This window comes from Dermacentor andersoni, chromosome 9, assembly GCF_023375885.2.
Source record: "Dermacentor andersoni chromosome 9, qqDerAnde1_hic_scaffold, whole genome shotgun sequence".
In the NCBI taxonomy this organism is placed as follows: domain Eukaryota; kingdom Metazoa; phylum Arthropoda; class Arachnida; order Ixodida; family Ixodidae; genus Dermacentor; species Dermacentor andersoni.
In genome coordinates this window covers 12,229,947-12,242,318 of record NC_092822.1, presented here as the reverse complement: position 1 = coordinate 12,242,318, position 12,372 = coordinate 12,229,947, and the positions used below count along the sequence as shown (strand labels likewise).

The 12,372-nt window shown below is 47.1% G+C and overlaps 1 protein-coding gene across 4 annotated transcripts in view; it reads left to right on the top strand.

Annotated features, from left to right (window-relative positions):
* Nucleotides 1-12,372, top strand: part of LOC126527032 (uncharacterized) — a 69,441-nt gene that overhangs the window by 55,263 nt on the left and 1,806 nt on the right. For all 4 annotated transcript variants that reach the window (XM_050174745.3, XM_050174744.3, XM_050174747.2 and 1 more), the window contains 2 exons: nucleotides 36-262; nucleotides 9,123-9,725. In XM_050174745.3, coding sequence (XP_050030702.1) covers nucleotides 36-262; nucleotides 9,123-9,725 — 830 coding nt within the window. The remainder of the gene's footprint in view (nucleotides 1-35; nucleotides 263-9,122; nucleotides 9,726-12,372) is intronic.

The following is a 12,372-nucleotide window of genomic DNA, read 5'->3' as shown; positions in this document are numbered from 1 at the left end:
TCAATCTTGCCCCTCTTTCTCTACTTTGTTAACAGCTCTCAGCCCGGTGCCACAGGAGAGGTTAGAGGTCGAGCCTGCTGATGCTACCCAGCTTACATTACAACGGATGTCGCAGGACGAATCTGAGAGGGGCAACCAAGAAGCAGAGTTGACTGTTGATGTGGTTGAGGATCCTTGCCGTCTCAGCTTGCCAACACTGGAAGAAGTGGTGCAGGAAGAAAGTCCCTCTTCATGTCTTGAGTCTCAGCAACCATCACTTCAGGTAACCTCGTTTTTCCCTTGCTACTTCTTACCCCAGTGGTGGCCCAACTGCGCCATTTGCGCCAATTTGCTACAATTCTACTTGCCTGCTCCTGGCTGCGCCCGCTCAAGTGTCATTTGTGCCAATTGCATAAAAATGTGGTATTTTCGCGTTTTCACGGCAATGCAATGTTTTCAGTAGGGGTTACGCAACAACACTCAACGACTGATTTTCCGGACGCCCGGTTTTTCGGACATGCCCGATAATTCGGACGGCTACGCGGCACCACCATGGTACCCTACAGTCAATTAATTGTGCAAAAGTGGTTTTTTCACATTTTCATGGCAATGCAATGGTCAATGGGGTGGTATTCTATGTAGCGTCGTTGAAGATTGTAGTGCAGGCTGTCGGTCCTCTGCTGAATCTTGATTCGCAAGTGGGTGAGCTGTCGGGCTTCTTCGGCAGAGATAGGTGGTGATGTCAAGATTCCCCTCATTGGAGATGTACGGCAGCATGGCATCGACAGTTGTCGGGTTCCTGCTGTAAAGCAGCTTGAACAGCGTGATCTGTGTTGTTTCTTGCACCGCCGTGTTGTAAGAGAATGTTACGTACAGCAGGATGGCATCCCAGGTCTTGTGCTTGACGTCCATGTACATTGCTAGCATGCCAGCGAGTGTCTTATTCAGGCGCTCCATAAGACCATTTGTCTGTGGTTGGTAGGCAGTGGTCCTCTGGTGACTTGTCTGGCTATACTGCAGTATGGCTTGAGTAAGCTCAGCTGTGAAAGCTGTTCCTCTGTCAGTAATGAGGACTTTTGGCGCGCCATGTCACAATGTTCTTGACGAAAAATTTGGCTACTTCCGCTGCACTACCTTTGGCAGGGTTTTCGTTTCAGTGTATCTGGTAAGATAGTTGGTGGCCACGATGATCTACTTGTTTCCAGATGTTGACGTTGGAAAGGGTCCCAACAAATCCATCCCGATCTGCTGGAATGGTTGGTAAAGAGGCTCGATTGGCTGTAGTAAACCCGCTGGCCTTGTCGGTGGTGTCTTGCGTCGCTGGCAGTCACGGCATGTCTTGATGTAGCGGGTGACATTGGTGGTCAGGCACAGCCAATCAATAGTACTTCTCTTGTATTCTTGCAAGCGTACGGGAAACTCAATCTTCCCGGCTATCTGATCGTGTAGGGCATGCAAGACTTCTGTACGGAGTGCTGCTGGCACGAGAAGGTAGTTTGCCCGGACTGAAGAGAAGTTCTTTTTTAAGAGGGCGCCATTGTGCAAGCAAAACGATGACAGTCCATGCCAAAATATCCTAGCGACATCTGTCTTGCCTTCTAAGTACTCCAAAAGGCTTTGCAACTCCGGGTCTACTTGTTGCTGTTTGGTGAAGTCATCTGCAGTTATTCCTAGGAAGGCGTCATCCAATTTATCTTGTGGTGGTGGGTCAGTAGGGGTGCGCGACAGGCAGTCAGCTTCAGAATGCTTTCTCCCAGACTTATGCACCATGGTGATGTCAAGTTCCTGCAGTCTGAGACTCCGTCAGGCTAGGTGACCAGAAGGATCCTTTAGGTTTGCCAGCAAACACAAGGCGTGGTGGCCACTTGCCACTTTGAATTGCCTGCCGTATATGTAAGGCAAACATTTTGTCGTAGCCCAAATGATCACAAGGCACTCATTCTCCATTGTAGAATAATTCGTTTCCACTTTTGACAGGGGCCTGCTAGTGTAAGCTATGACACTTTCAATTCCTTCCTTCCTTTGAACTAGCATAGCACCAAGGCCTACGGACGCTACTTCCACAAATCCACATGGACGCTACTTGCGTCCATGTGGATTTCCGTCTCAGCGTCTTCGTCAAAGTGTGAAAGCACCGGTGGTGACTGCAGCCGTCGTTTCAGCTCCTCAAATGCATTGTCCTGCCGTGTTTCGCATATAAAGTTGACATTGGCTTTTGTGAGATGAGTTGAAGGTTTCGCAATTCTAGAAAAGTGTTTTATAAAGTGCCTGTAATAGGCACACAGGCCAAGGAATCTGTGCACTGCCTTCTTGTCGACGGGTTGTGGGAACTTAGCGATGGCAGTTGTTTTCTGTGGGTCAGGACGGTCTCCAGACTTGCCGATGATGTGGCCTAGGAACATAAGTTCTTTGTAAGCGAAACGGCACTCTTCTGGCTTCAGGGTGAGTCCAGATAACTTGATCGTCTCTAGTACTGTCTGAAGCCGCCTCAGGTGATCTTCGAAATTCATGGCAGAGACTACAACGTCATCCAAGTAGACGAGACAAGTCTGCCACTTCAATCTTGCCGCGACTGTGTCCATCACGCGCTGGACCGTTGCAGGCACAGAGCAAAGTCCGAATAGCATCGCCTTGAACTTGAAGAGGCCATCTGGCGTAATAAACGTGGTCTCTCGATCCCTTCCTTTCGTTGACTTTAATTTGCCAATGACCAGTCTTGAGGTCCATCGATGAAAAGTGCTTAGCATTGTAGAGTCGGTCTAATGTGTCATATAACTGTGGGAGGGGGTATATTTCCTTCTTGGTGATTTTGATCACCCAGCAATAATCGACGCAGAAGTGCAGACTTCCATCATTCTTCTACACTAAGACCACAGGAGGTCCTGATGGGCTTTTTGACAGCTGGATGATGTCGTCGTGCAGCAATTCATCGACTTGTTGCCTTATAGCTTCTCGTTCTCACATCGACACTTGGTAAGGGCTCTGGCGTAGTGGTCAAGTAGATTCTTCGATTATGCAATGCTTTGCAACTGGTGTTCGCCGAATCTTCGATGACGTTGAAAAGCAGTCTTTCTATCTTCAAAGAAGACTTTCAAGCTGTTGTTGCTTACTCATAGGGAGGCTTGGATTCATTTCAAAGACTGATTCAGGAACTATGGTCGTCGAGGTAGACGTGGCAGAATCCGAGAGGGCAAACGCATTGCTGGTTTCCATAATTTCCTCGAGGTATGCAATCATCGTGCCCTTGTTGATTTGCTTGAACTCCTGGCTGAAGTTAGTCAGCTCACTTTCGCTTTTCCTCCATGCAGTCGAGCAATCCATCTTCCAATGCAAATTTCATGATCGAGCAGTAGACGTTGATTGCCCTCGATGGCTCCTTCTATGTATACGGGTGTTTCGGTGCTGACGGTAATGACAGTGCTGGAGTGAGGCAGGATGCTCAGTTCATCTTCGAGCACACTCGAGACGTGGTGACTATGAGAGCTCTCCGGCGGTATCGCTTGATCTTCGGACAGCGTTCTCGACTCTGACTTAAGGTCGATGACTGTGCCATGTTGGTTCAGGAAGTCCATGCTTAGAATGATGTCTCATGAGCACTGTTGGAGGATAACAAAGGTGGCAGGATAGGTCTGGCCATGAATGGTAATTCTTGCTGTGCAGATTCCTGCCGGCGTTATTCGGTGTCTCCATTGGTCTGAATTTGAGGGCCTTCCCAGGCAGTCCTAACTTTCTTGAACTGGGCACTGATGGATCCTCTCATGACGGAGTAATCAGCTCCTGTGCCCGGTAAAGCGGTGACTGTGTGGCGGTTGAGAAGTACGTCAAGGTCGGTGGGTCCTTGTCTTGCGTTGCAGTGAGGTCTTGGCGTCAGATCACAGCTGCGTTATGCTGACCTGTGGCTAGAACGTCATGTCATCAGGTCTTCTTTTATCGGCATATTCTTTGCTTCTAGGCTTTGTCGGGATGGTGGCATTTTGTTGAGATGTCATTGTGGTACAGTCGCCGACCATTTATTCGGACCTCACGGGGACTGCGGAAATGTCCGAATAAACAGATGTCCGAAAAAGCAGATTAAGAAATAAAAATGAAATCCTTTATTTCCACGCACGTATTCGGGCTCGGCAGTAGGCTTGAAGAAATCGTGAATGCGCCCTTGCACGCTGTTCCATTTACGCGCAACCAGATAAGCTTGAATCTCTGAGAGGGTCGTACGGTCACTATAGGCGGCTGAAAGCACAGTCACTGCTTGTACACGCTCCGCATGCGACGGCAGCATAGCACATGGTGCGTCATCTTTTAACTCAGAGTCATCGTCCGGCGGTGTAGCAGAAACCTGATTAATGATCTCGCCGTCGTCGAGTTCTGCGCCAGTACTGCTGAGCCAGTACAGCAGTGTCAGCACCTGTGAAACTGTCAAATGAGACGGTGTCCGGAATCGCAATGCAACCACTGCGCAGGTCTTGGCAAAACATTTTCCGCGTCAGTAGGGAGCACATAGGAAGGCGACAAATCTGAGGCCTCCCGGCACCCGCTTGCCGGCATTCCCCAGCGCAGTCTGCGCGGGCACTGTCGGCGCCATTTGACACTTGATGCAATGTTTCCGTATGCCGCGTTGTATCACCGGAACCTCAACACAGCACACAAAGCAAACACCACCATGCCGACACTAGTCGCACAAACGAAAAACGTGGCCTACTCGCAGCGTTGTGCGCGAAGAAACAAATCAGCTGCTGGATTGTCTTGACATGGCTTACTAAGCTGAAACCGGAACTGCTGTAGAGCCACTCTATCGAACCAGGCCGAAACGATGATGATGATTGGGGATTTGCAGTAGCGCCACTTCGTGGGGCAGCAAGGAGGCTCCGTTCAAAACAAAAATGGCGTTCAGCAAGTCGAACCATGCACTAGTCAGCTGGTGCATGGTGCTCTCGATCGAGTTGGCTCAAGGAGTGTCCGAAAAATCAGACGAGAGGTTGCAAGGTGTCCGAACTTTCGGCAGTTGTTATACATTATGGTCTATGGGGAGAATGGTGGTGCCACGAAGCAGACCGAATAATTGAGCATGTCCGAATTTTTGGAGTCCAGAAAATCGGTTGGCGACTGTAATGTTTTTGGCGTCTTTGGCGGAGGCAGAGGATCTTTGTCAGTTCAACGAACCGCAACCGCACCTCCATTGGTTGCCACTCTTAGTTTTCTGGATATGGGCTGACGTACCAGCCTCGGGCTGAGCCAGTGTATGGTTGGCGCTGTGGCAACAGGTAGCAGCCTGGTGACAGTGAACGGGACGGTCGTCGAGGGCTCCACTGAGTGGCAGCGAGGTAATCGGTGATATCGAGAGGCATTTCACCTTGCTGTGGGCTTGGCGCATTAACAGCGAACCCTCGCAGTCCGATCTCTTGGTATGGACATTGGTGGTAGATGTGACCCGCTTCTCCACAGTGGTAGCAGAGCGGGCGGTGGTCAGGAGCGCTCTAGACATGTCTTCCTTTGGTGGTTGCTCTGGGCGACGGATGGGTGAGCTGGCGGCTGCAGCGGTGAACGATGGTACGGCGGCGTTACCGGGCCCTGGCACGGGCGTGGAGGGTGAGGGGGAGAGTGTTGGACAATGTCAGCAATAGATGCTACTTGAGGCGGCGTTGAAGGGAATATCTTCCGAAGTTCTTCTCGCACAACTTGTCTGGTTGTCTCTCGCCAGTCGTTGGAGCCGAGGGCTTGAACTTCTCTAGAGTCTGGCATTGAGCAGCGATTGAATTTCATGGTGCGCTGTTCTAATGTCATCTCAATCGTCGTGGCTTCTGACAGAAATTCTGTTACGGTCGTGGGCGGGTTACGCATCAGTCCGGCAAAGAGTTCTTGCTTTACCTCACGCATGAGGATCCGAATTTTCTTCTCCTCAGGCATATCAGGGTCGGCGTGGTGGAACAGGCGCGTCATCTCCACAGTGAAGATTGCTGTGTTCTCCTTGGGCAGCTGCATGAGAGTTTCCAGCAAAGCGTGGGCTCGCTCTTTGCGCAGGGCGCTCGTGAAAGTCTGCAGGAAACCGTTGCGGAACAGGTCCCATGTCGTCAGGATCAATTCCCGGTTCTCAAACCACACCCTGGTGGTGTCTTCTAAGACGAAGTACACATGCCACAGCTTGTCATTGGGAGTTCCAGTTATTGAATGCAGTGACGTTTTCGTATGTTTCCAGCGAGTTTTTCAGGTCTTCAACGAATGATCCGCGGAAGGTTGATGGCTCCCTGGGCTGTTGTATCACGATGGGGAATGCTGGGGCTGCCATTGGGGTTGTAGAGTTGACCACGATCTTGGTCGTCTTGAATAGAAGTCCATGCTCCGGGGGCAGGTTTTGTAGCCTGCGGCTTGCTGGATGGTCTGGGGTCAAGTTGACGCAGTCTTCGGGTTGCGGGCTTGGATTGCGGGTTTGCAGGGGCGTCCCATACACGAATGCACAAGCACCTCCACCAGTTGTCACGTAGCAGTGACAGTGATGAAAACGGCAAGACTGTCAGTGATGAAACTAGCGTTTTATTGGACGAACCCGTGACCTCAAAACAGGCTACACTAAAAGAACAACGATAGCGGCGAACACAGTCCGCGATTGTTGCAAATTTGATTTGCCAGTTGAGCACGTCTGCTTTTTATACCTGAGTTATCGAAGTTTCCAGTGTAATCGCTGGTGCCCGCCTGTGTTCCCGAAAGCACTACACAATTCGTGTCGCATATACAATCGGATTACACAACCTTCAGTGACAACAATGCATAGAACAATCGATAACATTCCAGTAGGTTCCAATCATGCAGGCGCCTCTTGTGCTGAGCGTTAGCTTTGATTTGTTTGTGGGTGATATTCAGTCCTTGAGAAAGTGATAAATAAGTATGCGTGTCAATAATATGCACATGCATGTTGTGTTGTGTTTAATGGGGCATAAGCAACTCAGGCTATCATGTGCCAAACACAAGGTCAGATTTCTTTTAAAAAGTTGGGTCACCTCAGCGACGATCCTTGTCTGGGCAAGGACTCCGAGGAACCCCAACAAACTAATGACCTCAGTCTTCTCAAATATGAGAAGGTGGGTGAGGTGTATCGTAATATGAGTTGTGGGTAGGATCATTTATAGTTTTTCAAGGATACCTGCTTCTCTTAAAAAGCTAATAACTTGTTATATCGACAAGTGCATCTTTGCCTAAAATCAATGCTGGGTGATAGGGAATATGTTCATTATAAAACGAAGTAAAGCATTTTTTCTTCAGTGTTTCGAGTTGCACGCATGATAAGATGTGGTTTACAGTAAGTTCATTTCCGCATTTTTCACAGCCAGGCTTGTCTCGTTTTGTCAGAAGGAAGTTGTGTGTAAGGTGCGTGTGTCCGATGCAAAGGCGACATAAAATTACTTCAATGAAGCGTTCTCGGAGTGAGCACTACTTTCATTCTTTTATGAACGGTTTTGCTGTTTATATGCACATGCATTTATTAGCAAGTTGGGTTAATTTCTTATGTTGGAACATCGAAATTGCATTGTGTTAAAAAACTAGACTAGTAAGCCGTTATACTAAAACATTGTGTATTTGGCTCATGCTAACTTGGAAAATTTAGTAATTCCCAGCAGCTGCCCTCGACAGCCTGTGCCTTATTATACCGCACCAAATGCCCATAAGTTCGGGAGTACTTTGCCGGTTGTCCTCATCGCACTTGCTGCCAAGCGATAAGCTCAGGCTTGAGGGTGGCACTGAAAAAAGAAAGAAAGAAAGAATGTGCTATCCCTTGCCCCTTGCTACCGAGAGGCTTGCTTTCTCACACAGTTTAGGCGTTTAGTGGCTAAGTGTGCTTCACAGGTGAAATTTTGCTGGCAGCACGAAATCATCACAAAATTAGCACATCGCACCAATGTTCTTAGATTACATAGAAACAAATGCTAAAAACAGTGTTTGCTCATGCACAACCAGCAATATATTCTATTTGATTTGAATATTAATATCAAACCGAATATCAGAACATCTTCGAACATCTATTTTTCATATCAAATACGAACATTAAAAATATGATATTCAATAATATTTGAATATTTGCACACCCCTGCAAGACATCCTTCCATGGTATTGTCCTGACATTGTCTCGTGACGAGGGCTCTGTCGTTCCTGGTGGCCTTCGCCTTTTTGCTGTTTATAGACTGAAAGTGCCGATGTCTATCGAAACAGCTTGTAAAATGAGTGGAACTATAAAAAAAAAAGTTTAGTACTGTTCAACTAACTTTTTCAGAATCCCATGAGAATAACCTTGTGCACTTATAATTGTCCTATATTAACAAAATTTGGCATACATACTCTTCAAGATTGGTTGAACGCTGATATCTACTTGAAATTGCAAAATCTCTCAGCTGCAGTTGCGAAAGTACAAGGTTATATTTCATGGAATTGTAAAAAAAAATGTGGTAAAGTGTTGTAAGTTGTTTTGCATAGTTACAGTAATTGTACATGCTGTTTGTATAGACATCACCACTTTGAAATCCACAACGAGCTGAATAAGCTACAGCATGATGATATTTTTGAAAATTTTATACGCAAGAAAATGCCCGCAAAGGTCACTATATATTGCTGTTGTGTAAAAAAAATATAGCAGCTACACAAAAACTAATGACATATTTAAAATTTGCATAATAAACTACTTGAATGGCAGTATTTTCATACCTCTAGCGCAAATAAGTAGAAAAAAAGTTGTTTCAAGGAGCATCTCCCCTTAAGTCAAATTGAAAGAATAAAGCTCCTCATGTGCTTGCATTGCCTGTGCTGCCAGAGGGCATTGTTAGTGTAGCTTTTGCTGTCTGCCATAGTAGATGCTGGAACTACAATGACATAGTTCCCAATGGCAAGAAATTTAGTTCGGGCTGGGATAATGACAGGTAAAGCAAGAGAATCGTGCATTCCCACCTCTTTTATTTCTCTGGCCTTGTCTTTGGCGATTCACAGTTTGTAATATAACAATTTATGATCACCAAGTTAGATGAACAAACACATTGCAAGGGGAATATTTAATTTATGTATCATGAATGCATCCTTCCTTAAAACTCATTGCTACATTCACCATTCACAAACCTATCAGTAGTCTGCAGGGCCAGTTTCAAGCGTAGCACGTGTCTAAATTGCAGCCATGCCAAGAGCAGCCACTTGCAGTCTTGGAAAATGTCTCGAGCACAATGGTGCAGCCACTGGAGGCACCGGAGTGTGTTATTCCGGAGGCCGACGAGTCTACTGTACCTTGCGAGGATGAAGGCAGTGAACCACTGTCAGCAGAGCAGCTGTTGCTTAGGGTGTACGACGACAAGTCGGAGGAGGCATCTCCAGCTCCGGAAGGCTATGCCACTCTTGCTGAAGAAGCCGAGGAAGCAGCTGTAGAAGAGGACACCATGGTTGAAACTGAGGTGGAGGCTGAAGATGTTTTGCACGAGGTTTCTGAGCCAATAGGCCCAATCACACTGGCACCGGAGGTGGCGACCGAGATCATTCTGACGACTGATGTTCCGCCTGCGGTGGGCGCTGAGGAAGAAGTGGTCTACCTGTCCTCACCAGTGGACCACAGTACTGTGGTTGTGACTACTGAGGAGGAGGAACCAATGGACAGGGACCTCATGGCAGCCAACAACATGCTGCTGTTGCAGGAGGAAAGGCGAGATGACCATGCTGTCCTGGGCAACATGGTTGGGCATGACAGTGTTCCCAATCAGGTGGCTCTGGAGGTCGTGGCACAAGAGGTAAGGATCTGCTTCACTGCACTGATGCATTTCGTGTGCACAGAGCGGTTTTGTGCTACAAGCATACACTTAAATCAGAAGAAAATTGTATTTTGTGTTTTGCTTTAAATCTACGTTTCTTGCGCAGGAATTACCGAATTTTTGATCCATAAATACCCTGGTGTTACAGTACACTTCTATGCATTTTCTTGCTGCATCACATTTTTCCCATTGTCTTGCATATAGTGTAGTTCGATTTCTGCTTTGATAAGTTCATGTCTTTTGTGATCGAATTCTGGTTGGTCCTTAAAACGCAACTCCGGCGATTTTTTTACTATGTCAAGGTAATAGAATATTTAGGTTCCTGAGACCATGTCATGCGTCTGATAGTAGAATTGTTTCGCAAATTTGAAAATAATTTTAACTAAGCAAAAACGAAACCGAAACCTGACTAAGCAGCCGAGTGAACCTCTTAGTGTGACGTCACGGGTGTCTCAACCAGTGAAGGCGCGCGCAAGGCATGCCGGTCTCGCCCATTGGCAGCAAAGAGCAGACGCTCGGCTGAAACGTGACCACGCCAGATCTTCGGGTGACAGTGTCAGCTGAACCAGCTTTTCGCATCTGTCAAATATTGACAGGTATGATTCTGATGAATTCGATGGACACGAATTGCCGTTCGCATTCAACCTGCCATCACAAGAGCCAGCGCCCATGCGCTACATATCGTGCTGCAATGTGAAGACCAAGGGTAGCCCAAACCACTGATTTTATACGTGCTGCTGCTGCTATTTTAGGTGTCATACCCCTTCTCAGGGAAACGCTTTGCATGCTTACTGTAAGATGTGGAGCACGACTTTCCGCGTTTGTATCTCGCAAAAACGCCGCTGGCAGTCCAAAGCACCGAACGGTGCATTTGTTTACATCGACCGGCAGATGTAGTGACCACTCGTCGTTCGCTTGAGATATAATACTAGCCGCTCATCGTTGACATCAAATAATGTCAGAACATATCAGAACAGGCAGATTTTGTGCATGTAAGTACTGTTGCATCACTCTGAATCCCACTGATATGAGTGACCACGCACCTTTTAAAACAGCGAGAGGGAGACTGCAGTATTGGAGTGTTATGCTGCCTACTTATCATTCTTCGTATTCTCTTCATGCACACAATATGTTCCGTAAAGTGGACACTTTGCGCGTGTGATCATTCATTTAGAGAATGCGTAGTTTCCTCACGGAAACGCCGATGCCAGTATAGACACTGTTGGCAGCTGAATGAGGCGGTTGTTTACGGTGCTGTATTGAAAGGGGTCTACGCTCGCTGCTCATTTGGGATACAAGACAAGAAGTGCACCTCAGAAGCTAAATAATGAGTCGGCGTGACAATACGTAAAAATACGCCTATCTTCATAGTCGCATTTAATTTAGGGAAGTGCCGATGAGTACGGCGAGCAGCTTTCCGTCGAGAACGGCAACATGCCGATGTCGATACTGCTCTGTGTCGTCGCTTCTCGCTTTTTGTGTGTTCACTGTATGAAATGAGGAATGGTTTATTTCAAATCCGTATGGGCAAAGCTGAACCGCAGAAGTAGTTTTCTTCATCCTGGTGGCTTAATTAGCTTCAGGCCAGTCGCTCAGGCCCGCCAGCAGCAGACGCATGAACTACGTGACTTTGCAATATAGGCTTAACCTCGGCTGAACGCAATTGGCATCGGCTCGAACAGTGTGCATGAATGGCGAGGGCTGAAGTTCGTGCAGCCAACAACGCAACTCCACTTGCCACCCCCCATCACTTGCCCGTCCACAGGGACCGCAAATTCTCATGACAGCAACTTCTCATGCGAAGCACTAGCTCATGATCGTCGACTCCTCCGCGCTCTCGTCGCTGTCGTCTGCATGATCCCAGCATGCTCCGAGTGGGACTCCCCTGATGTCACGCACAATGTTGTCTGTAACTGAGAAGCAGATAAGGTAGGTTGTTCGAGGCTATTTATTAAATTCATTTGTAAAAAATCTGTGCAACTCTCAAACCTGATTTATTGAGGACATGACGGGAGTGTGCAGAGGAATGTATCCAGCAAATTTCATCGACATCCGTTGACATTGAAAAATCGCCGGAGTTGCCCTTTAAGGTTGCCTAGGGAGGGCCTTTTCTGGCACAATACTGACACTGTTTAAACCACCAACTTTGTTCACCAATGGTGACCAATTTGATCATTGGTGCTGCATTTCTATCTTTACTGAAAAAAGCATTTCAGTCATTGTTGGTATAAGATGTAGGCCTCAAGATTTGCTAAAATCAGCAGTTAGTATTTTAGTGTGTGATGAGTCTTGTGGTGAGCAGGTAATTTTCTGGTTTATATTAAGAGGGAGATGTAGAGTTTCAGTAGGTAATGCATTGAACAGGTAAACAGTAGTGTGCTGAATAACAACATAGATTCCAAAAGAAGGGAAGAGGGGACTAGTGGAGAATTGGACGCTGGGATGGAGGATAGCAGATCATTCACTTATTGGTTTGATATGGTAGTTGAAGGTTCCTGAGACCTTTGTCCTGGAGTGAAATTGATTAGGATGATGGTGATGACAAAATTTTAAGTTACAGTTCAATAGACAGGGTATTTTTGTTCAGAAACTGAATATGAAGGCCTTGTTGTGTATACATCCGGGG